At 41.1% G+C, this 25,761-nt stretch overlaps 1 protein-coding gene across 1 annotated transcript in view; it reads right to left on the reverse strand.

Annotated features, from left to right (window-relative positions):
• LOC139373287 (CD44 antigen-like) overlaps nt 1-25,761 on the reverse strand; it is a 36,496-nt gene that overhangs the window by 9,507 nt on the left and 1,228 nt on the right. The window contains exons 2-4 of the mRNA XM_071113642.1: nt 9,571-9,742; nt 6,323-6,462; nt 6,037-6,135 (exon numbers count right to left, since the gene is read on the reverse strand). Coding sequence (XP_070969743.1) covers nt 6,037-6,135; nt 6,323-6,462; nt 9,571-9,742 — 411 coding nt within the window. The remainder of the gene's footprint in view (nt 1-6,036; nt 6,136-6,322; nt 6,463-9,570; nt 9,743-25,761) is intronic.

The raw sequence follows: 25,761 nt of genomic DNA on the forward strand, positions 1-25,761 counted from the left end.
ACAGACTTGCCTTTAGATCTTCCCAATGCATAGTTGGCCTCTGGAGGGAGTTTTTTAAAGTTTAATGTGGCAAAAGGTCCTACAGGTCATGTCCCACATTTTTATTTTATATTACTTTGGAAGTCAGGTATGATTATAATAATGTCGATATTAACTGTGGGTGGTTGGCATTGATTACAGACTGGGGCAAGCCCAGCAGGAGATGTGGAGAGTGACATGAGGGTGAACTCAGGTTACTTAGAGGTTAGTCAAAGTCTAGCTAGTTCATAGACCATGACTAAAAAGTGTTGGTTGTGAGGGACATAGCACAGCTCCACACACATATACACTACCATTCAAAAGTTTGGGGTCAGTAAGAAATGTCCTTGTTTTAGAAAAGCATATTTTTTGTCCATTAAAATAACATCAAATTGATCAGAAATACAGTCTAGGCATTGTTAATGTTGTAAATGACTATTGTAGCTGGAAACGACAGACTTTTAATGGAATATCTACACATTATCATCTACATAGGCCCATTATCAGCAAGAATCACTCCTGTGTGGCACGTTGTGTTTGCTAATCCAAGTTGATCATTTTAAAAGGATAACTGATCATTTAAAAACCCTTTTGCAGTTCTGTTAGCACAGTTGCAAACTGCTGTTCTGATTAAAGAAGCAATACAACTCTCCTTCTTTAGACTAGTTGAGTATCTGGAGCATCAGCATTTGTGGGTTCGATTACAGGATCAAAATGGCCAGAAACCAATAACTTTCTTCTGAAACTCGTCAGTCTATTCATGTTCTGAGAAATGAAGGCTATTCCATGTGAGAAAATGCCAAGAAACGGAAGATCTCGTACCACGCTGTGTACTGCTCCCTTCACAGAATAGAGCAAACTGGCTCTAACCAGAATAGAAAGAGGAGTGGGAGGCCCCGGTGCACAACTGAGCAAGAGGACAAGTACATTAGAGTGTCTAGTTTGAGAAACAGACACCTCACAAGTCCTCAACTAGCAGCTTCATTAAATAGTACCCACAAAACACCAGTCTCAACGTCAACAGTGAAGAAGCGACTCTGGGATGTTGGCCTTCTAGGCAGAGTTGCAAAGAAAAAGCCATATCTCAGACTGGCCAATAAAAATAAAAGATTAGATGGGCAAAGGAACACAGACACTGGACAGAGGAACTCTGCCTAGAAGGTCAGCATCCCAAACTTTTGAATGGTAGTGTACATTTGAAGGTGATCCCTCGGCTTTGATGGACAGTAAAAGGGTTGCAGAGGAGGTGGAGCTTGTCAAACATGGTGCACAAAGACCACTATCTCACAGTCAATCCCCTGCCACAGTCAATTCTTATATGGATGTTGGGATTACTGCAGGTGCCCAGACCAATGCATGATTCACGTGATTCCAGTTCAGGTGCCACATGGGCTGCCCAGCCATTTTTGGTAGCAAAATAGGTACATATGAGGACAATGCATGGCAACAATTTCCAGATGGCATTTTGGCTGTTGAATGGCCTCCTGGCATGTGGCATCCAGTTCCATGGTCTCTAGTAACTGGAAGGAAGGACTGACGGTGGAGAGGGAAAGTTAATGTGTAGCCCCAGGCTATGTTGGTTCATTGTAGTGAACACCTACCTACCTTGTGCACTTGTCACGTGTCGTAGCATCCTCCCCATACAACACAACTGTCACAAAGTCAACATTCAGTTGAAGACAGAAGTTTACGTATACCTTAGCTAAATTCAATTAAACTCAGTTTTTCACAATTCCTGACATTTAATCCTAGTAGAAATGTCGTCTTAGGTCAGTTAGGATCACCACTTTATTTTAAGAATGTGAAATGTCAGAATAATTGAAGAGGTAATGATTTTTTCATGTTCTGACCTTAGTTCCTTTGTTATGTCTTTGTTTTAGTATGGTCAGGGCGTGAGTTGGGTGGGTTGTCTATGTTCTGTTTTCTATGTTGTGTTTTTGCGTTTGGCCTGGTATGGTTCTCAATCAGAGGCAGGTGTCGTTAGTTGTCTCTGATTGAGAATCATACTTAGGTAGCCTTTTCCCACTTGTGTTTCGTGGGTGTTTATTTTTCCGTTTCAGTGTCTGCACCATTCGGGATTGTTTCGGTTTTCATTGTAATTCTCTTGTTCTTTTGTATTTTGTATTCATTCTCATTAAAGCTTGTGGATACATACCACGCTGCATTTTGGTCCGATCCTTGCTACTCCTCGTCAGAAGAAGAGGACCAGAATCGTTACAGATTTATTTCAGCTTTCATTTCTTTCATCACATTCCCAATGGGTCAGAAGTTTACATACACTCAATTAGTATTTGGTAGCACTGCCTTTAAATTGTTTAATAACTTGGGTCAAATGTTTTGGGTAGCCTTCCACAAGCTTCCCACAATAAGTTGGGTGAATTTTGTCCCATTCCTCCTGACATAGCTGGTGTAACTGAGTCAGGTTTGTAGGCCTCCTTGCTCACACACACTTTTTCAGTTCTGTCCACTAATTTTCTATAGGATTGAGGTCAGGGCTTTGTGATGGCCACTCCAATACCTTGACTTTCTTGTCCTTAAGCCATTTTGCAATAACTTTTGAAGTATGGCTTGGGGTCATTGACCATTTGGAAGACCCAATTGCGACCAAGTTTTAACTTCCTGACTGATGTGTTGGGTCATTGTCCTGTTGAAAAACAAATGACAGTCCCACTAAGCCAAAACCAGATGTGATGGAGTATCGCCTGAATGCTATTCTGAACAGTTGTGTCTGTTACTTGAACTCTGTGAAGCATTTATTTGGGCTGTATTCTCAGGTGCAGTTAACTCTAATGAACTTATTCTCTGCAGCAAAGATAACGCTGGGTCTTCCTTTCCTGTGGCGGTCTTCGTGAGAGCCAGTTTCATCATAGCGCTTGAAAGTTCTTGAAATGTCCGCATTGACTGACCTCAATGTTTTAAAACTTCTTAAGGTTTTGGCATTTCTAGGGAGTTTTTCCTAGCCACTGTGCTTCTACACCTGCATTCCTTACTGTTTTGGGTTTTAGGCTGGGTTTCTGTAGTTGTACAGCACTTTGAGATATCAGCTGATGTAAGAAGGGCTATATAAATACATTTGATTTGATTTGATTTTATAGACCCCTTTTTTTAAATTTACGCCTAAATGACATACCCACATCTAACTGCCTGTAGCTCAGGCCCTGAAGCAAGGATATGCATATTCTTGGTACCATCTGAAAGGAAACACTGAAATGTGTCGAAATGTCAATTTGAATGTAGTAGAATATAATATAATTTAGGGTTCGATTTTCAGATTCCTTTCTTTGCAAATTGAACGAGTGGAAATACAAAATCGATCGTGCATGCTATATGGACCTTTTTAGGATATGAAAAAGGATTTTATCTAACAAAACAACACTTCATGATATCTCTGGGACCCTTTGGATGATAAATCAGAGCAATATTTCAGAATGTAAGTACACATTTCACCTTCAGAGGTTAATTTATCAAACCTATAGCATGGCATTTTTTCTCTGTATTAACTACTGTAAATTGGACAGTGCAGTTATATTAATAACCTTTTAGGGATAGGGGGCAGCATTTTCACTTTGGATGAATTGCGTGCCCATAGTGAACTGCCTCCTACTCTGTCCAAGATGCTAATCTATGCATATTATTATTACTATTGGATAGAAAACACTCCGAAGTTTCTAAAACTGTTTGAATTATGTCTGTGAGTATAACAGAACTCATAGGGCAGGCAAACTAGGAAGTGGAAATTCTGGGGCTGGTTGATTTTCAAATCATCGCCTATTCACATCCAAATATGATATGGATCTGTTCGCAGTTGTCATTATATCGCCTTGCGTTCCATTACACTGTAGACAAAACGAATGCTTCGGTTGGAACGTTATTGGATATATATGATAATAGCATCCTGAAGATTGATTATCTACTTAGTTTGACCAGTTTATTCGACCTGGAATATAACTTTGAAGTTTTCGTCCGCCAGCTTTTGGACATGTGAACTAAACGTGCTAGCAAAAGTAGCTAATTGGATTATGGAACAAAACAACGATTTATTGTGAAACTAGGATTCCTTGCACTGCATTCTGATGAAAGATCATCAAAGGTAAGGGAATATTTATGATGTCATTTCGTATTTCTGTTGACTCCAACATGGCGGAGAAATATACTGTATTTACTTCTGAGCGCAGTCTCAGATTATTGCATGGTATGCTTTTTTCGTAACTGTCAAATTCGTTGAATGCAGGAGACCAAGGCGCAGCGTGATATGAATACATGATTTTAATGAAGACGAAGAACACTTAACAAACTATACAAAAACAACAACCCGAACGTGATGCTATATAATACTAGTGTGCAGACACACAGGCAACTAGACATAGAAAATAACCCACAAAATACCCAAAGAAGATGGCTGCCTAAATTTGGTTCCCAATCAGAGACAACGATAAACAGCTGCCTCTAACTGAGAACCAATCTAGTCAACCATAGACATACACAAACACCTAGATGGTAAACAACCCCATAAACATACAAAACCCCTAGACAGTACAGAAACACATATCACACCCTGACCTAACCAAAATAATAAAGAAAACAAAGAATTCTAAGGTCAGGGCGTGACAGTAACGTTTAAAAAAAATCTGACACAGCGGTTGCATTAAGAACCAGTGTATCTTTAATTATATGTAAAACATGTATCTTTCGTCAAAGTTTATGATGAGTATTTCTGTTATCTGACGTAGCTCTCTGTAATTACTCCGGATATTTTGGAGGAATTTCTGAACATGGCGCCAACGTAAACCGAGATTTGTGGATATAAATATTCATATTATCGAACAAAACATAAATGTATTGTGTAACATGATGTCATATGAGTGTCATCTGATGAAGATTATCAAAGGTTAGTGATTCATTTTATCTCTAATTATGCTTTTGTGACTATCTTTGGCTGGGATAAATGGCTGTGTGTTTTTTTGGATTTGGTGGTGATCTAACATAAATATATGTTGTGTTTTCGCTGTAAAACATTTAAAAAATCGGACACAATGGGTAGATTAACAAGATGTTTATCTTTCATTTGCTGTATTGGATTTGTTAATGTTTGAAAGTAAAAAGTTTCTCAAATATATGTTTGAATTTCCCGCCTCTTAAAGCCTCTTAAAGAAGAAGTTACAGGTCTGTGAGAGCCAGAAATCTTGCTTGTTTGTAGGTGACCAAATACTTAATTTTCCACCATAATTTGCAAATAAATTCATAAAAAATCCTACAATGTGATTTTCTGGATTTTTTTTCTCATTTTGTCTGTCATAGTTGAAGTGTACCTATGATGAAAATTACAGGCCTTTCTCATCTTTTTAAGTGGGAGAACTTGCACAATTGGTGGCTGACTAAATACTTTTTTGCCCCACTGTATGTATATATATATATATATATATATATATATACAGTGGGGCAAAAAAAAAAAAAAATATATATACGTATGCCAATATATATATAATAATATTCCTCCACAAATAATTCCCAGATCAATACTTTAACTTGCCCAAACGCATCAGAACATCAATATGAAATGTATTTCGAATTTTGATCTAGCAATACAGTATGTAAAATAAAAGCAGATTTACTTACCTCGGCGGAGACCCTAAGAACCTCAAGAGTTAACCAATCCTGTGAATGGGTTAGGCAACGCAGGTGTCTATACTTCAACAGCAAAGTTAGATATGACAGAAGTTTATGATGTAGGGCCTTGTAAACCAAAAGAGAGTATTGTAAAGATCCACGGGTCTTAAGCGATAGTGTAGACCTTGTGACAGACTAGCGTCCTGTCCAGGGGGTGTACTTGTACTAGAAAGCTGTCATATGCTACTAGGCTCCTGCCCCTACGGGCTCGGGCAAGGCTTACTTATTAGATAGTGTAGCCGCAGACTGGCATACTGTATGAAATACAGAGGAGATGGAAAATGTCATGATTTTGTTGATTCTATTGATTGTGGGGTTGATAATGTAGATGGTGAAAAAGACGGGACTGACCTGCAGCATCAGAAGCAAGGTCTCCATCTGTCACCTGAACACTCTCTGGTCCTGTTGAATCAGGATTGATGGCCAAATCACAGTTCTTCATAGACAAATCTATGGGGGGGATCAAGGATCAGAAATGAAGTACAAATGTGTAATTGTCTCCAGCATTTGTTACAGTTCAAGTTCTAAGAATGGCAAGAATCATTAAGATGTCCAAGTGTTTAAGTGATTGTCTCTCAAAGAGCTCTGTTCTCATGCCAAACCTGGTCAATATGAACTATGAAAAAGAAAAACTCACCTGATGCATTGAAACAGAAGGCATCAAAGGGTTGGTCCGGAGTGTCATGGTGGAAGAAGACTCCTGTCATGTTCTTGGCACAGTTAACATGGGCCTTCTGTCTGAGGATAGTGGTATTTCCATTGCTGATCCAACCATATCTAAAATCAAAGATTAGCATTTGGATTTCACGACTGTTCGTCACAGATAACTTTTTTTTTAAATGTAGATGCATGGATCAGAAAACGAGTCACTATATGGTGACCACTAGTTGTCTCATGCTGCACGATACATATCCTTTGCATAGAGTTGATCATGCTGTTGATTGTGGCCTGTGGAATGTTGTCCCACTCCTCTTTATTGTCTGTGAAAAGTTGCTGGATATTTGCGGGAACTAGAAAATGCTGTCGTACTCGTCGACCGAGAGCATCCCAAACATGTTCAATAGGTTACATGTCTGGTGAGTATGCAGGCCATTGAAGAACTGGGACATGGGACCATGCATTATCATGCTGAAACATGATAATTATTTTTTATTAACCCTTTATTCAACTAGGCAAGTCAGTTAGGAACACATTCTGATTTACAATGACGGACTACCCTGGCCAAACCCGGACAATGCTGGGCCAATTGTGCGTTGCCCTATGGGACTCTCAATCACGGCCGGATGTGATGCAGCCTGGATTCGAACCAGGGACTGCAGTGACGCCTCTTACACTGAGATGAGATGCCTTAGACCGCTGCACCTCTTGGGAGCCCTGAAATTATGTTGCGGGATGAATGGCACGACAATTGGCCTCAAGATCTCTTCACGGTATCTCTTGACTCTATAAAAAAATACAAATGTGTTCGTTGTCCATAGCTTATGCCTGCCCGTACCATAACCCCACCGCTACCAAGGAACAATCTGTTCACAACGTTGATATGAGAAAACCACTCTCCCACACGACGCCATACATGTGGTCTGCGGTTGTGAGGCCGATTGAACATACTGCTAAATACTCTAAAATGAGGTTGGAGGAGGCTCATGGTAGAAAAAATAACATTAAATTCTCTGGCAACAGTTCTGGTGGACATTGCTGCAGTCAGCAAGCCAAATTGCACACTCCCTCAAAACTTGAGACATCTGTGGCATTATGTTGTGAGACAAAACTGCACATTTTCGAGTGGCCTTTTGTTGTCCCCAAAACAAGGTGCACCTGTGTAATGATCATGCTGTTTTAAAACCTTTTTGGGATAGGTGGCAGCATTTTCACTTTTGGATGAATAGCGTACCCAGAGTGAACTGCCTCCTACTCTGTCCCAGATGCTAATATATGCATATTATTATTAGTATTGGATAGAAAACACTCTGTTTGAATGATGTCTGTGAGTATAACAGAACTCATATGGCAGGCAAAAACCTGAGAAAAATACAACCAGGAAGTGGGAAATCTAAGGTTTGTAGTTTTTCAAAGCTTGGCCTACCAAATACACAATATCTATGGAGTCAAGTTTCACTTCCTACGGCTTCCACTAGATGTCAACCGTCTTTAGAAACTTGTTTCAGGCTTCTGCTATAAAGGAGGGGGGAATGGGAGCTGAATGAGTCAGTGGTCTGGCAGAGTGCCTCAGGCTCGTGACGCGCACTCCCGAAGGAGTTAGCTCTCGTTCCAGTGCTTTTCTTCAGACAATAAAATTCTCCGGTTGGAACCTTATTGATGATTTGCGTTAAAAACATCCTAAAGATTGATTCCATAAATCGTTTGACTTGTTTCTACGACCTGTAATGGAATTTTTTGAGTTTTTGTCTGGACGAAGTGCTCGCGCCTCATGAAGATGGATTACTGGGCTGAACACGCTAACAACAAGTGGCTATTTGGACATAAATGATGGACTTTATGGAACTTTATGGAACAAATCAGTCGTTTATTGTTGAACTTGGATTCCTGGGAGCGCCTTCTGATGAAGATCATCAAAGGTAAGTGAATATTTATGGTGTTATCTCTAACTTCTGTTGACTCCAACATGGCAGATATTTCTTTGGCTGGATCGGGCTCTGAGCGCCGTTCTCAGATTATGCCTTTTCCTTAAAGTTTATTTGTAATCTGACACAGCGGTTGCATTAAGGAGAAGTCTATCTTAAATACTGTGAATAACAGTTGAATCTTTTATCAATGTTTATTATGAGTATTTCTGCAAAATCACTGGATGTAATGGAATCAAAACATTACTGCACGTAACGCGCCAATGTAAACTGAGATTTTTGGATATAAATATGCACATCATCGAACAAAACATACATGTATTGTGTAACATGATGTCCTATGAGTGTCATCTGATGAAGATCATCAAAGGTTAGTGATTCATTTTATATTTATTTCTGCTTTTTGTGACTCCTATCTTTGGCTGGAAAATGGCTCTGTTCTTTTTTTACTTGGCTATGAGCTAACATAATCACATGTTGTGCTTTCACTGTAGAGCATTTTTAAAATCGGACATGATGGGTAGATTAACAAGATGTTTATCTTTCATTTGCTGTATTGGACTTGTTAATGTGTGAAAGTTACATATTTCCCAAAAATATTTTTGAATTTTGCACGCTGCCTTTTCAATGGAATGTTGTTGAGGGGCTGCGCTAGCGGAACGCCTGCCCTAGAAAGGTAAGCTTATTGATATTTGAACATTCAAATTGAAAATTTGAGATAAATCAACTTTTTGTGCATAAGATACATTTCTGGGATCTTTTATTTCAGCTCACAAAACATGGGAGCAACAATTAACATGTTGCGTTTATATTTTTGTTCAGTGTAATCTACCATACGGCTGTTGCTTTTTGCGATGTCCTTTTTCTAAATAGGTGATTAAACAGTAAAGTAGTAAAAAAGTAATTTATATTGACACAGTCAACCAAAACTGCTAGAAGTGTTTAGGTTGAGATAAGGAACATAATATAGATTACATAATAATACAATTTCTTGACCATTACCGTTTTGGTTTTAATTTAGAGTAAGTCATTCAATGAGTAAGTAGTCTACTACAAATAAAAAAACACATGAAAGATTTACACTTCCATTTTAATATACATGCTATCATATTACACACGTCCAATACATTGCTTGATTCTAAATGGTACGCTCGTGTGGATATTGGAACAGTGACTTAGTCTTACAGAGTCCTTTTGCTGATTTCCATTTAATTTCCATTGAATTATTTACCCGTTGATAAAGCACATCATGTGAGTCCTAAGAGGACACTGTGTAGTCATAAAGATGGCTGTGTGACCTCACCTACAGGTCTCTAGGCCTTGGGCATGGGCCTCGGTGACCTGTTCCTTGCTGGCAATGGTGACGCCCAGGCTCTCACACAGGTTCTTGGCCAGGCCAAAGGTCAACGAGTAGCGAGCTTCTCCCTCCACGTGGAACACTCCACCATGGCTGCAGCTACGGGACTTTACTATAGCTGGGGAAAGGACGAGAAGGTGAGAGAGAGGTTAGTATTGAGGAAATCAGCCTGTGAGACACTGTGACTGCATGTCGGCCATTTTTTAACTATACATTTTAAAACGGTATAATATTTAGACATCGTAAAAGAAAATGAAAGAACACAACGTGGAAGAAAGGTTACTTTTCAACATGTTCTGAAAAGAACTAGGCATTTACTAGCAACGTACATAGCAACAAGACCAACTGGTGACAAACAAAACAGATGGGTGAAACAAATTAATTTCCTCCTGGCATTAGAAATAAAGTTGGCATTCACAATAATTGTCCCATCACAAATTTGGGTTTACAAGAAAAATGTAAAACAGCTAAGCCAAGTTCCCTTGTAATTATGTTATTTCAACCACCTGTCGTCAGAAAAAGAAATCTGACATAATTATGTTGCTTTTCTAAAACTTCTTAATTAACACTTAGCGTTTTTGAATAGGGGTCTTGGGAAATACCTCTGAAATCCGTAGCTAGTTCTTCTAGTATATCACCCAACAGTAAATGAGAAGTATGGGACCAGTTGTGACCTCACTGTAGCTCTGACGTACTAGTATTTATCCAGCACTATCATAACCTGAGTACCTCTATATGAATAGTAATGTCTGTTAGCTTTGTCCTTTAATAGTTTAATAGTCTCCTTTAATAGTTTCCTTGAATAGTCTCTTTACAGTTCATTCATGCTTGGTTTAACAAGGCTTTGTAGAGGCCTATTTTGAGTCCGTTTTACTGTGAAATTAAACATATTTTGCACATTTGAATAACCCTAACTGCCATTATAAAGTTGTTGAGGTCGTTGATTGCCATTGTGTCACTCAGCATACATATGACTATGCTCCTAAACAATAGACGAATACAACTCATCTTACAAATGTATTCAAGCTAGTTATGTTCATACATTTTCCTATGAGTTATTACATTTCATAATGCTTTTGATGCAGTCTAAGTGCTGTAAGATATCATGTAATATATCACTCATATAATGTGTTTTAACCTCAAAATGGTTCTGTTTCACAATATTTTTTTCACTGGAGTTAACACACACACACATACGCACATGCACGAATGCACACAACCATAAATCATGAGCACAAGTTTCTGATTATCTGTTATATCATTGCTTATTGTCGCTTCAAGGCTATAACATTCAGTGCATTCAGAAAGTACTCATACCTCTTGACTTTTTCCACATGTTGTTGTGTGATTAAAATAGATTTATTTTTTGTCAAATATCTACACAAAATATTCTGTAATGTCAAAGTCGAAGAAAAATTCTAAAATGTTCTTTTAACCTCTTTGATCTCTAGGGGCGCTATTTCATTTTTGGATAAAAAACGTTCCCGTTTTAAGCGCGATATTTTGTCACGAAAAGATGCTCGACTATGCATATTCTTGACAGTTTTTGAAAGAAAACACTCTGAAGTTTCAGAATCTGCAAAGATATTGTCTGCAAGTGCCCCAGAACTCATTCTACAGGCGAAACCAAGATGATGCATCAACCAGGAAATGATCAGAATTTCTGAAGCTCTGTTTTCCATTGTCTCCTTATATGGCTGTGATTGCGCAAGGAATGAGCCTACACTTTCTGTCGTTCCCCCAAAGTGTTAGCAGCATTGTGACGTATTTGTAGGCATATCATTGGAAGATTGACCATAAGAGACTACATTTTCCAAGTGTCCGCCTGGTGTCCCTGCGTCGAAATTGGAGCGTAAAGCCAGGTGCAATTATTTTTCCATTTGAGAGCAAGGAGAAACCAGGCTTCCACGAAGGATATATCATTGAAGAGATATGTGGAAAAACACCTTGAGGATTGATTCTAAACCACGTTTGCCATGTTTCAGTCGATATTATGGAGTTAATTTGGAAAAAAGTTCGCGTTTTGAGGGCTGAATTTTCGTTTTTTTTTTTTTTTTTTTTTTTTTTTTGGTAGCCAAATGTGATGTACAAAACGGAGCTATTTCTAATACACAAAGAATCTTTTTGGAAAAACGGAGCATCTGCTATCTAACTGAGAGTCTCCTCATTGAAAACATCAGAAGTTCTTCAAAGGTAAGTTATTTTATTTGAAGGCTTTACTTGTTTTTGTGATAGTTGCCTGCTAAATGCTAACGCTAATGCTAACGCTAATGCTAACGCTAAATGCTACGCTAGCTAGCTACTGTTACACAAATGATTGTTTTCCTATGGTTGAAAAGCATATTTTGAAAATCTGAGATGACAGTGTTGTTAACAAAAGGCTAAGCTTGAGAGCTAGCATATTTATTTCATTTCATTTGCGATTTTCATGAATAGTTAACGTTGCGTTATGGTAATGAGCTTAGGTCTATAAATAGAATCCCGGATCCGGGTTTGGTCGTCGCAACAGGTTAATTAATGGAAAGTAAAACACAAATATATTTTGATTAGATACATACAGTGCCTTGCAAAAGTATTCACCCCTCATGGCTTTTTCCTATTTTGTTGCATTACTGTAATTTATTTTTATTTTTATTTGGATGTCATGTAATGGACCTACAAAAAATAGTCAAAATTGGTGAAGTGAAATGAAAAAAATAACTTGTTTCAAAACATAAAAAAATTGAGAAAAAAACCCCGGAAAAGTGGTGCATGCATATGTAATCCCCTTTGCTATGAAGCCGCTAAATAAGATCTGGTGCAACCAATTACCTTCAGAAGTTACATAATTTGTTAAATAAAGTCCACCTGTGTGCAATCTAAGTGTCACATGATCTGTCACATCATCTCAGTATATGTACACCTGTTCTGAAAGGCCCCAGAGTCTAAGCAAGAGGCAACACCAAGCAAGCGGCAATATGAAGACCAAGGAGCTCTCCAAACAGGTCAGGGACAAAGTTGAGGAGAAGCATAGATCAGGTTTGGGTTACAAAAAAATATCAGAAACTTTGAACATCCCACGGAGTGCCATTAAATCCATTATTAAAAAATGTAAAGAATATGGCACCACAACATACCTGCCAAGAGATGGCTGCCCACCAAAACTAACGGACCAGGCAAGGAGGGCATTAATTAGAGAGGCAACAAAGAGACCAAAGCTCCACAGCGGAGATTGGAATATCTGTACATAGGACCACTTTAAGCCATACACTCCACAGATCTGGGCTTTATGGAAGAGTGTCCAGAAAAAAATAAGCAAACATGTTTGGTGTTCACCAACAGGTATGTGGGAGACTCCCCAAGCATTTGGAAGAAGGTACTCTGGTCCGATGAGACTAAAATTGAGCTTTTTGGCCATCAAGGAAAGCACTTTGTCTGGCTCAAACCCGACACCTCTCATCAACCCAAGAACACCATCCCCATAGTGAAGCATGGTTGTGGCAGCATCATGCTGTGGGGATGTTTTTCATCGGCAAGGACTGGGAAACTGGTCAGTTGCCTGGTACGGCAACTGCTCCGCCCACAACCGTAAGGCTCTCTAGGGTGTAGTGAGGTCTGCACAACGCATCACCGGGGGCAAACTACCTGCCCTCCAGGACACCTACACCACCCGATGTCACAGGAAGGCCATAAAGATCATCAAGGACAACAACCACCCGAGCCACTGCCTGTTCACCCCGCTTTCATCCAGAAGGCGAGGTCGGTACAGGTGCATCAAAGCTGGGACCGAGAGACTGAAAAACAGCTTCTATCTCAAGGCCATCAGACTGTTAAACAGCCAAACATTGAGTGGCTGCTGCCAACACACTGACTCAACTCCAGCCACTTTCATAATGGGAATTGATGGGAATTGATGTAAAATATATCACTAGCCACGTTAAACAATGTTACTTAATATAATGTTTACATACCCTACATTATTTATCTCATATGTATACGTATATACTGTACTCTATATCATCTACTGCATCTTTATGTAATACATGTATCACTAGCCACTTTAAACTATGTCACTTTGTTTACATACTCATCTCATATGTATATACTGTACTCGATACCATCTACTGCATCTTGCCTATGCCGCTCTGTACCATCACTCATTCATATATACATCTATATATCTTTATGTACATATTCTTTATCCCTTTACACTTGTGTGTATAAGGTAGTAGTTTTGGAATTGTTAGCTAGATTACTCGTTGGTTATTACTGCATTGTCGAAACTAGAAGCACAAGCATTTCGCTACACTCGCATTAACATCTGCTAACCATGTGTATGTGACAAATAACATTTTATTTTATTTTATTTTAGAATTGAAGAAACTATGGATGGTGCTAAATACAGGGAAAATCTTGAGGGAAACCTGTTTCAGTCTTCCAGAGATTTGAGACTGGAACAGAGGTTCACCTTCCAGCAGGACAGTGACCCTTAGCATACTGCTAAAGCAACACTTGAATGGTTTAAGGGGAATAAAATGTCTTGGAATGGCCTAGTCATAGCCCAGACCTCAATCCATATGAGAATCTCTGGTATAACTTAAAGATTCCTGTACACCAGCGGAACCCATCCAACTTTAAGGAGCTGGAGCAGTTTTGCTTTGAAGAATGGGCAAAAATCCCAGTGGCTAGACGTACCAAGCTTATAGAGACATACCCTAAGATACTTGCAGCTGTAATTGCTGCAAAAGGTGGCTCTACAAAGTATTGACTTTGTGGGGGTGAACAGTTATGCACGCTCAAGTTTAAAAAAAATGTTCTTCTAATTTCTGGTTTGTTTCACAATAAAAAATATATTTTGCATATTCAAAGTGGTAGGCATATTGAGTAAATCAAATGATATTACCAATGTATTCAACCCCGTGAGTCAATACATGTTAGAATCACATTTGACAGTGATGACAGCTGTGAGTCTTTCTTGGTAAGTCTCTAAGAACTTTGCACACCTGGATTATACACATTTATTTTAAAAATGTTGTCTTGGTAAGCAATTCCAGTGTATATTTGCCATTGTGTTTTACGTTATTGTCCTGCTGAAAGGTGAAAAGGTCTCCCGATATCAGTTGGAAAGTAGACTAAGACAGGTGTCCTCTAGGATTTAGCCTGCGCTTAGCTCTATTGTGTAGAAAATTCTGTATACCTTGCCGATGACAAGCATACCCAGAACATGATGCAGCCATCACTATGCTTGAAAATATGAAGCTGTAAATATGAAGCTGTGATGTGTTGTGTTTTTACCCCAAACCTAACTCTTTGTATTCAGGACCTAAAGTTGGCTTTGGTGCCTTATTGCAAACAGGATGCATGCTTTGGAATATTTTTTTTCTGTACTGGCTTCCTTCTTTACACTCTGTCATTTAAGTTAGAATTGTATGCAAAACAAACACATACAGTGCCTGTGATGTAGTAATTTGTACAGTGCCTTGCGAAAGTATTCGGCCCCCTTGAACTTTGCGACCTTTTGCCACATTTCAGGCTTCAAACATAAAGATATAAAACTGTATTTTTTTGTGAAGAATCAACAACAAGTGGGACACAATCATGAAGTGGAACGACATTTATTGGATATTTCAAACTTTTTTAACAAATCAAAAACTGAAAAATTGGGCGTGCAAAATTATTCAGCCCCCTTAAGTTAATACTTTGTAGCGCCATCTTTTGCTGCGATTACAGCTGTAAGTCGCTTGGGGTATGTCTCTATCAGTTTTGCACATTGAGAGACTGAATTTTCTTCCCATTCCTCCTTGCAAAACAGCTCGAGCTCAGTGAGGTTGGATGGAGAGCATTTGTGAACAGCAGTTTTCAGTTCTTTCCACATATTCTCGATTGGATTCAGGTCTGGACTTTGACTTGGCCATTCTAACACCTGAATATGTTTATTTTTGAACCATTCCATTGTAGATTTTGCTTTATGTTTTGGATCATTGTCTTGTTGGAAGACAAATCTCCGTCCCAGTCTCAGGTCTTTTGCAGACTCCATCAGGTTTTCTTCCAGAATGGTCCTGTATTTGGCTCCATCCATCTTCCCATAAATTTTAACCATCTTCCCTGTCCCTGCTGAAGAAAAGCAGGCCCAAACCATAATGCTGCCACCACCATGTTTGACAGTTAGGATGGTATGTTCAGCTGTGTTGCTTTTACGCCAAACATAACGTTTTGCATTGTTGCCAAAAAGTTCAATTTTGGTTTCATCTGACCAGAGCACCTTCTTCCACATGTTTGGTGTGTCTCCCAGGTGGCTTGTGGCAAACTTTAAACAACACTTTTTATGGATATCTTTAAGAAATGGCTTTCTTCTTGCCACTCTTCCATAAAGGCCAGATTTGTGCAATATACGACTGATTGTTGAAATATGGACAGAGTCTCCCACCTCAGCTGTAGATCTCTACAGTTCATCCAGAGTGATCATGGGCCTCTTGGCTGCATCTCTGATCAGTCTTCTCCTTGTATGAGCTGAAAGTTTAGAGGGACGGCCAGGTCTTGGTAGATTTGCAGTGGTCTGATACTCCTTCCATTTCAATATTATCGCTTGCACAGTGCTCCTTGGGATGTTTAAAGCTTGGGAAATCTTTTTGTATCCAAATCCGGCTTTAAACTTCTTCACAACAGTATCTCGGACCTGCCTGGTGTGTTCCTTGTTCTTCATGATGCTCTCTGCGCTTTTAACGGACCTCTGAGACTATCACAGTGCGGGTGCATTTATACGGAGACTTGATTACACACAGGTGGATTGTATTTGTCATCATTAGTCATTTAGGTCAACATTGGATCATTCAGAGATCCTCACTGAACTTCTGGAGAGAGTTTGCTGCACTGAAAGTAAAGGGGCTGAATAATTTTGCACGCCCAATTTTTCAGTTTTTGATTTGTTAAAAAAGTTTGAAATATCCAATAAATGTCGCTCCACTTCATGATTGTGTCACACTTGTTGTTGATTCTTCACAAAAAAATACAGTTTTATATCTTTATGTTTGAAGCCTGAAATGTGGCAAAAGGTCGCAAAGTTCAAGGGGGCCGAATACTTTCGCAAGGCACTGTACAAATTACTACATCACACAAACATCAGTACACAAAAATCACACCTTCCCAGACCCACTAGCCCCCACCCCGATCTCCAGCACCCATATCACTTTCTTCACATGGCCTCAACCTGCACCATTTTGTTTCTCTCCGTCTAACAGGCTCTTGAAATTTTCAGATAATAAAGAATTTGACCCTTCCATTGTGTGAACTATTGAGGATTGGTTGATTTCCAGTTTGAGTATATGTTTTTTAAAGATACCTTATAAGAAGAGTATCGTCCAACCCATCGAGTATCTCACTGCACCCTCATATGTTATGTCTTGAAATATACAGACAGAGGAATTAAAATTACATTTACAATACATTGCAATACCTCTGACATCCATCTTTCTCACTACACCTGTAACTTTTGACCCCTTATTTTTTGTTGGCACAAAACTATCTCTATACTTCCATTCATTTGTATCGTTTACCTTTGTTGTGGCAGAATCAGAATTCTTTAGGTAACATTGATAAAGAAGATGTTTTATCAATGTTCATAAGTATGCTTATGAGGGAAATGACTTAGGGCCCAGAGAGGGGAGAGGTCAGGTTTGTCTTATCTGTGAATGTGTCTGTCACTATTCCTAAACCATGTGAAGGGATGGTGTGATTAATGGGGAACCAGTTAGTTGGCTCCACAATGTCTGTGTGCCAGTCACTCCTCTCCGTAAGCTTGTCCAGGAGGAATTGTATTTTTGATGGAAGTATCTAGAATTGACAATCGATATATGCCATTGGATGAGGTAATGTTTTGGTCCTAAGTGGTACCAAGAATGAGAAGTAGAACCTCGTCTAAGAGGGCAAACTGAACGATAATTTACAGCTAATGATGTCTGGCTATAGGATACTCCTTTTTCTGGTAAAAGGTTATTTGTGTAATGTTCCTAAGATCTGTTATTTGTCATGTTTTGAGTTTTGATGGGTGTGTCTTGGCTATAAATGATACTAAGAACTGTTTTGTAAGCACTCTCAGATAATTAATTTATAGACACTGAATTGATCTGAGAGTCACAGGGTTATGGTGAAGCTCATATAATTAAAGATGGACTTTTTAATAACTCTTAATTGCTCTCTCGTGATTTGGTGATAGAGGAAATTTCCACGACACATTCTGACGAGTCCCGTGACACAAAATGCAGAACGCCATCATGTTTGTGAGAGTCTCATCTTACCATAGTGTGGTCATACTAGTGTGTAGGCGAAACCGTTCGGAAGTTGGCAGATCAGCGCTACTAACTTCAGACAAGTCCCCTGGGGCTTTTGGTGGTCGATATTCGGAATATTTCATGGTCTGACAAACAGATGCATTGGACTGAGGCTCATCCCATGCAAAAAACATATCTCTAGATTAAACGGCCAAATTGTTATTATCATGATTTTTTTTCTACTTTTACCCATTTTCTCCCTAATTTCGTGATATCCAATTGCTAGTTACAGTCTTGCCCCATCGCTGCAAATCCCCTACAGACTCGGGAGATGCGAAGGTCGAGAGCCATACATCCTCCGAAACACAAACCTGCCAAGCTACACTGCTTCTTGATACACTTCTCGCTTAACCCGGAAGCCAGCCTCACCAACGTGCTGGAGGACACCGTCCAGCTGGCAATTTTGATAGGGATTTTTTTTATTATGTTACTTAGATTGACGCACACTTAAAGATTTTAACACAGAACTCTATAAAAGGAACAAGACACATGCAGATTTTATGTTTTCAAATTGCAAGTAAGTGTACCAGAGTAACATGGTCTCAATGCCTGCACTATTTGACATTGCTCTATGTTTTGATGTCTCAATGATTCACCACTTGTGTGTTTGACAATTTGCTTTGATCTTCTACCTGTCTGACTGCAGTCTGCTTTGACAACAGCACAGAGTTGTAGAGAGTCATAGTATTGAAGTAGTTCACTTATCAACCTGGTATGTTAACCGATGACATATCACATTGTGAAAATGAACATTAAACATTTATGGCATCAGTAAAACTGCCTGACCCAGCACTTTGGTGAATACCAAAGTACTGGCAGAGAGAGGAGGTTGAGCAGGAAGTTACTTTACCGTTAGTGACGGTTGGGCTCGGAGGGTGTAGCTGTAGCTGTGTGTTCACCATGGAACTCTGCATTAGAGGAAAACACACGCATGCACGCGCACAAGCACATGCACCCGCACATACACTTGCCCAGAGTGGATCAAAGTGAACACAGCATTTGGATGGCAGAAGAGAGAGGGTAACCAATGAATCAGAGGTGTTACCATTAGCATGCAGGGAGAGTGGCCATGCACAACTTTGTCACTCCAAGATCCTGTTATTCCAAGGCAGTGACTCTCGAAAAGATGCTATTGTCAGTTAATGGACTTGAAAGGGCCAGAGACCACAGAGGGTCTGGATATACAGAGGCTGCTAGTTGGGAGAAAAGGGAGCTTTTACACAGTGCATGCCAGAATCTCCAGCTGCACTGACTGGAACAGACAGGCTCTTCTCTCGTCTCTCTCCTGTAGCTATACACAGCAAATTACACCACACACACTGATACACACTGATACACTCGGCCTCCAACACCACACCCAATGACACACTGGCCTCCAAACCAACACAGACTGGTACAGTGACCTCCAAACCAACGCACACTGATACACTGGAATCCAAACCAACAGATTGTGATACACTGGCCTCCAAACCATAAAACATTGATCCACCGGCCTCCAAACCAACACACATTGATACACTGGCCTCCAAACAAAAACACACTGATACACTGGCCTCCAAACAAAAACACACTGATACACTGGCCTCCAAACAAAAACACACTGATACACTGGCCTCCAAACCAACACACTTTGATACACTGGCCTCCAAACAAAAACACACTGATACACTGGCCTCCAAACAAAAACACACTGATACACTAGCCTCCAAACCAAAACACACTGATAGACTGGCCTCCAACCAACACACACTAATACACTGGCATCCAAACACTAGCCAGCACCACGACTACCACACAAACTGATACACTGGCCTCAAATCCAAAACATCAGTCAATTTGTAGTCTGTGCTCTGTCTAGCTACGTACATCTTATCAGGCCTGAAAGCCAAACAGCTTGCTCTTTATCACCTATGTCTGATTTTCTCAGACGCAAATCTCTCTCTTACTATCTTTCTCCCTCTCACACACCCCTCTCTCTCTCTCTCTCTCTCTGTGTGTGATGTATGTGTTTATTAAACTCCCTCTGAGAAACAACGCCACAGCCACAAATATAGACTGTCACCATATATTTCTGCAAAATCTCTCTCTCTCTCGCTCTCTGTCAAGATAGTGCAGAGCCAGCATGTTTGTTATGGCTAGCCCTCACTCTGCTGGTCACAGGATCCACAGAGCCAATAGACCGGTGGTACAGGTGAAACATGAGATCCCCCCCCCCCCCCCTCACACAAAACTCACCCAGGCAAAGTCACCTGAAAGACCTTTTCTCCTTTTAATTTATTTGTATTTCACCTTTATTGAACCAGGTTGGCCAGTTGAGAACACGTTCTCATTTACAACTGCGACCTGGACAAGATAAAGCAAAGCAGTGTGACAAAACAACAGCACAGTGTTACACAAAAACAAACATACAGTCAATAGAAAATAAAAATATCAAAATCTATGTACAGTGTCTGGAAATGTAGAATAGTAGGGAGGTAGTCAATAAATAGGCCATAGAGGCGAAATAATTACAGTTTAGCATTGATACTGGAGTGATAGATGTGCAGATGATGATGTGCAAGTAGAGCTACTGGGGTGCAAAAGAATATAAGGGTAAGTAATAATATGGGGATGAGGTAGTTGGGTGTGCAATTTACAGATTGGCTGTGTACAGATACAGTGATCTTTAAACTGCTCTGATAGCTGATGCTTAAATTTAAAGAGGGAGATATAAGACTCCAGCTTCAGAGATTTTTGCAATTTGTTCCAGTCATTGGCAGCAGAGAACTGGAAGGAAAGGCGGCTAAAGTAAGTGTTGGATTTGGGGATGACCAGTGTAATATACATGCTAGAGCATGTACTACAGGTGGGTGTTGCTATGGTGACTAGTGAGCTGAGAAAAGGTGGGGCTTTACCTAGCAAAGACTTATAGATGACCTGGAGCCAGTGGGTTTGGCGACGGATATGTAGTGAGGGTCAGCCAACGAGAGCATACAGGTCGTAGTGGTGGGTAGTATATGGGGCTTTGGTGACAAAACGGATGGCACTGTGATAGACTACATCCAGTTTGCTGAGTAGGGTGTTGGGGGCTATTTTATAAATGACATGGCCGAAGTCAAGGATCGGTAGGATTGTCGGTTTTACGAGGGTCGTTTGGCAACGTGAGTGAAGGAGGCTTTGTTGCGAAATAGGACGCCAATTCTAGGTTCAATTTTGTATTGGAGATGCTTAATGTGAGTCTGGGAAGGAGAGTTGACAGTCTAACCAGACACCTAGGTATTTGTAGTTGTCCACATATTCTAAGTCAGAACCGTCCAGAGTAGTGATGCTAGTCGGGCGGGAGGGTGCGGGCCGCAATCGTTTGAAGAGCATGCACTTAGTTTTACTAGCATTCAAAAGCAGTTGGAGGCCACAGAAGGAGTGTTGTATGGCGTTGAAGCTCGTTTGGAGGTTTGTTAGCACAGTGTCCCAAGAAGGGCAGATGTATACATAATGGTGTCGTCTACGTAGAGGTGGATCAGAGAATCAACACAGCAAGAGCGAAATCATTGATATATACAGAGAAGAGAGTCGGCCCGAGAATTGAACCCTGTGGCACCCCCATAGAGACTGCCAGAGGTCAGGACAGCAGGCCCTCCGATTTGACACACTTAACTCTATCTGAGAAGTAGTTGGTGAACCAGGCGAGGCAGTCATTTGAGAAGCCAAGGCTATTGAGTAAGAATGTGGTGATTGACATAGTCAAAAGCCTTGGCCAGGTTGATGAAGACGGCTGCACAGTACTGTCTTTTATTGATGGCGGTTATGATATCGTTTATGACCTTGAGCATGGCTGAGGTGCACCCATGACCAGCTCGGAAACCAGATTGCATAGTGGAGCAGGTACCATGGGATTCGAAATGGTCGGTGATCTGTTTGTTAACTTGGCTTTCAAAGATTTTAGGAGGACAGGGAAGGATGGATTTAGGTCTATAACAGTTTGGGTCTAGAGTTTCTCCCCCTTTGAAGAGGGGGATGACCGCGGCTGCTTTCCAATCTTTGGGGATCTCAGATGATACGAAAGAGAGGTTGAATAGGCTAGTAATAGGGTTTGCAGCAATTTCAGCTGATAATTTCAGAAAGAGAGGGTCCAGATTGTCTAGCCCAGCTGATTTGTAGGGATCCAGATTTTGCAGCTCTTTCAGAACATCAGCTGTCTGGATTTGTGTGAAGGAGAAGCAGGGGGGCTTGGGCAAGTTGCTGCCGGGGGTGCTGAGATGTTGGCCATGGTAAGGGTAACCAGGTGGAAAGCATGGCCAGCCATAGAAGAAATGCTTATTGAAATTAACGATTATCGCAGATATATTGGTGGTGACAGTGTTTCCTATCCTCAGTGCTGTGGGTAGCTGGGAGGAGGTGATCTTATTCTCCATGGACAATTTATTTTGGAATTAGTGCTACAAGAAGCAATTTTCTGTTTGAAAAAGCTAGCCTTAGCTTTCCTAACTGACTGAGTATATTGGTTCCTGACTTCGTTGAAAAGTTGCATATCGTGGTGGCTATTCGATGCTAATGCAAAATACCACAGGATGTTTTTGTGCTGGTCAAGGGTAGTCAAGTCTGGGGTGAAGCAATGCGTATATCTGTTCTTAGTTATACATTTTTTGAATGGGGCATGTTTATTTAAGATGGAGAAGAAAACTCTTTTGAAGACCAAACAGGCATCCTCTACTGACGGGATGAGGTCAATATCTTTCCAGGATACCTGGGCCAGGTCGATTAGAAAGGCTTGCTCGCTGAAGTGTTTTAGGCAGCGTTTTGACAGTGATGAGGGCTGGTCGTTTGGCTGTGGACCCATAAAGCACGCAGGCAATGAGGCAGTGATTACTGAGATCCTGGTTGAAGACAGCGGAGGTGTATTTAGAGGGCAAGTTGGTCGGGATGATATCTAAGAGGGTGCCCATGGTTACAGATTTAGGGTTGTACCTGGTAGGTTCCTTGATAATTTGTGTGAGATTGAAGGCATCTAGCTTAGATTGTAGGACCTGGGTGTTAAGCATGTCCTAGTTTAGGTCACCTAACAGTACAAACTCTGAAGATAGATGGGCGGCAATCAATTCACATATGGTGTCCAGGGCATAGCTGGGGGCTGAAGGGGGTCTATAACAAGCGGCAAAAGTGAGAGACTTGTTTCTGGAAAAGTGAATTTTTTTAAGTAGAAGCTCAAATTGTTTGGGCACAGACCTGGATAGTATGACAGGACTCTGCAGGCCTCAGTAGATTGCAACTCCTTCGCCTTTGGCAGTTCTATCTTGTCTGAAAATGTTATAGTTAGGGTTGGAAATTGCAGGATTTTAGGTGGCCTTCCTAAGCCAGGATTCAGACACGGCTAGGACATCCGGGTTGACAGATGAATTAAGCAGTGAATTAAACAAACTTAGGGAGGCTTCTAATGTTAACATGCATGAAACCAAGGCTTTTATGGTTACGTAAGTCAACAAATGAGAGCGCCTGGGGAATGGGAGTGATGCTGGGGGCTGCAGGGCCTGGGTTAACCTCTACATCACCAGAGGAACAGAGGAGGAGTAGTATAAGGGTACAGGAACTGGTTGTCTACTGCATTCGGAACAGAGAGTAAAAGGAGCAGATTTCTGGGCATGGAAGAATAGATTCAAGGCATAATGTACAGACAAGGGTATGGTAGGATGTGAGTATAGTGGAGGTAAGCCTAGGCGTTGAGTGACGATGAGAGAGGTTTTGTCTCTAGAGGCACCATTTAAGCCAAGTGAGGTCACCACATGTGTGGGGGGTGGAGCAAAACGGCTAGCTAAGGCATATTGAGCAGGGCTGGATGCTCTACAGTGAAATAAGACAAAAATCACTAACCAAAACAGCAAAAGACAAGGCATATTGACATTAGGGAGAGGCATGTGTAGCCGAGTGATCATAGGATCAGTGAGTAGCTAGGCGAGCTGGAGGCACAGAGATTCAGACAGCTAGCAGGCCGGGGCTAGCAGGCTAGCAGATGGGCCTCAGAGGGACGTCGCAATGGAAGAGCCAGTTGAAACCCCCTCGGATGGTTACGTCGGCAGACTAGTCGAGATTGATTCGTGAGGCTCTGTGTCGGCAGCAAAGGGTCCAGGCCAATTGGCAAAAGAGGTATTGAAGCCCAGGAATTGTCTGATGGATCTCTTCAGCTCGCTGGGAGATGGGCCTAGCTCCAAGCTAACTCCTGCCCCTCTTTCTCCCCTTTCTCTGTCTCTCTCTCTCAGTGACCCATTCATTTCCCCCTTATGTCTTTCAAAGACTTTTAGCTTATAGGCTCACAAATCTTACATCAAAATTGAGAGAACCTTTTAGTGGATAAATCCACAATATGACCTTTTAAATGTGTCTATCCTAACCTCTGAACACTTACATGATTATCGACTTGCAGTGAAAGCTCACAGACATCTCTGTGAAAAAATAGACTTAGCTACAGCCGCTGTATTGGTCCCAGATACAAAATGTAGTCTGGTTGGGTATTAGAGATGGTCAGGCTTGCCTCATGCAGTAAGGGTCTGTATACATTACAGAAAGAGGCCTTTGGAGCAGCTTTCCCTTGGCTACAAAGACTTCAGTGTATATGAACAGTGAAGAGAAGGAAGGGGGCGGGGGTACAGCCTGGCTACTGGGGAACCTAAGACTCACAGAGAGGCTTTAAATCATAATTAATAGGTTTAACAGCATTCTTGAAGATACAGTAGTGCTGAAATACGAGGTACCCCCCGTTTAAGATCAGTTTAAATGCCAATCAGCTTTTGACTGAGTGAAGGGGCCACCAAAAGTGCTGGAGAGAAAGGGAGAGAAGGAGGAGTGGAACGACTCAACTTAGTGGTGGCCGGCTGTAAGGCCTATGTGTGATTGGTTGGTAGAGAAGGGTAGAGAAGGGTATAGGAGGGTAGAAGGGTATTGGCTTAGGGGCCAAACAAGTGCCCAGGCAGATCAGATGGCAGGTGACGGTAGTACCAGCGTGCATGGGCACAAGGCCTCTTTGTGAGGCCCTAGTGCTGGTCCACAGGAACCCCTCACCTTGGAAATGGACACCCAGAGGTACGGGAGGGGTCGTTACGCCAGGGGAGCAAATACAGCCACTGGCATGGGCTGGTCTCTGTGAGGTGTGTGTGCGTGCATGCATGTGTCCAGCCTGGACGGACACAGCCTGCTCTGGCCCTGTGCATACCTGTAGCCATCTGATCAATCAGGCCTTGTCTAACGTGCTCTAAGGAGCGGAGTGAAGCTGGCCAACTGCCAAGACACCCTGAGCAAACAACCCAGCAATGGGAACAGCCGTATTAATGCCTAGCTCATATTTCTGTAACGTAAGCATTATGCATGGATGTCGTTATGTGCATGTGTATTTGTGAGCGAGTGTGTCTAAAGCAAAACCTGCTTTTGAAAAAGTATATCCATTGGACGGCCGCATTAGCCAGAGGGGCTAGGAGAGCAAGTATTTTCTGAAGGTCAAATTTCAGGGTCCCATTGCTTTGGTCATTTACAGAACCATATGTGGATTGGATCTCCAGTCATGGGAGAGGCCTTGTTAATGGGTTATTGGTTTACATTGATGTCTGGACTGCAGCACATTTAGAGTTCAAAGACTGGGCAGGATGAGCTGTAACTACCCCAGGACTCAACTCACCGGACACCCAATTACTGTGAACACACACATAGATGCACACACACACAGCTATCATCTTCATACAACCCTTCATTCCCTAAGGTTAAACCAAGAGGCATAAACTTGTAGGAATACACAGGGGAAATGTGAACACACATACTATAGCTCCTCTTTGTTTGTCTTTAAACCAGTCAGATTTACAGCTGCACGCTG

The sequence above is a fragment of the Oncorhynchus clarkii genome, chromosome 2, assembly GCF_045791955.1.
Source record: "Oncorhynchus clarkii lewisi isolate Uvic-CL-2024 chromosome 2, UVic_Ocla_1.0, whole genome shotgun sequence".
NCBI lineage: Eukaryota > Metazoa > Chordata > Actinopteri > Salmoniformes > Salmonidae > Oncorhynchus > Oncorhynchus clarkii.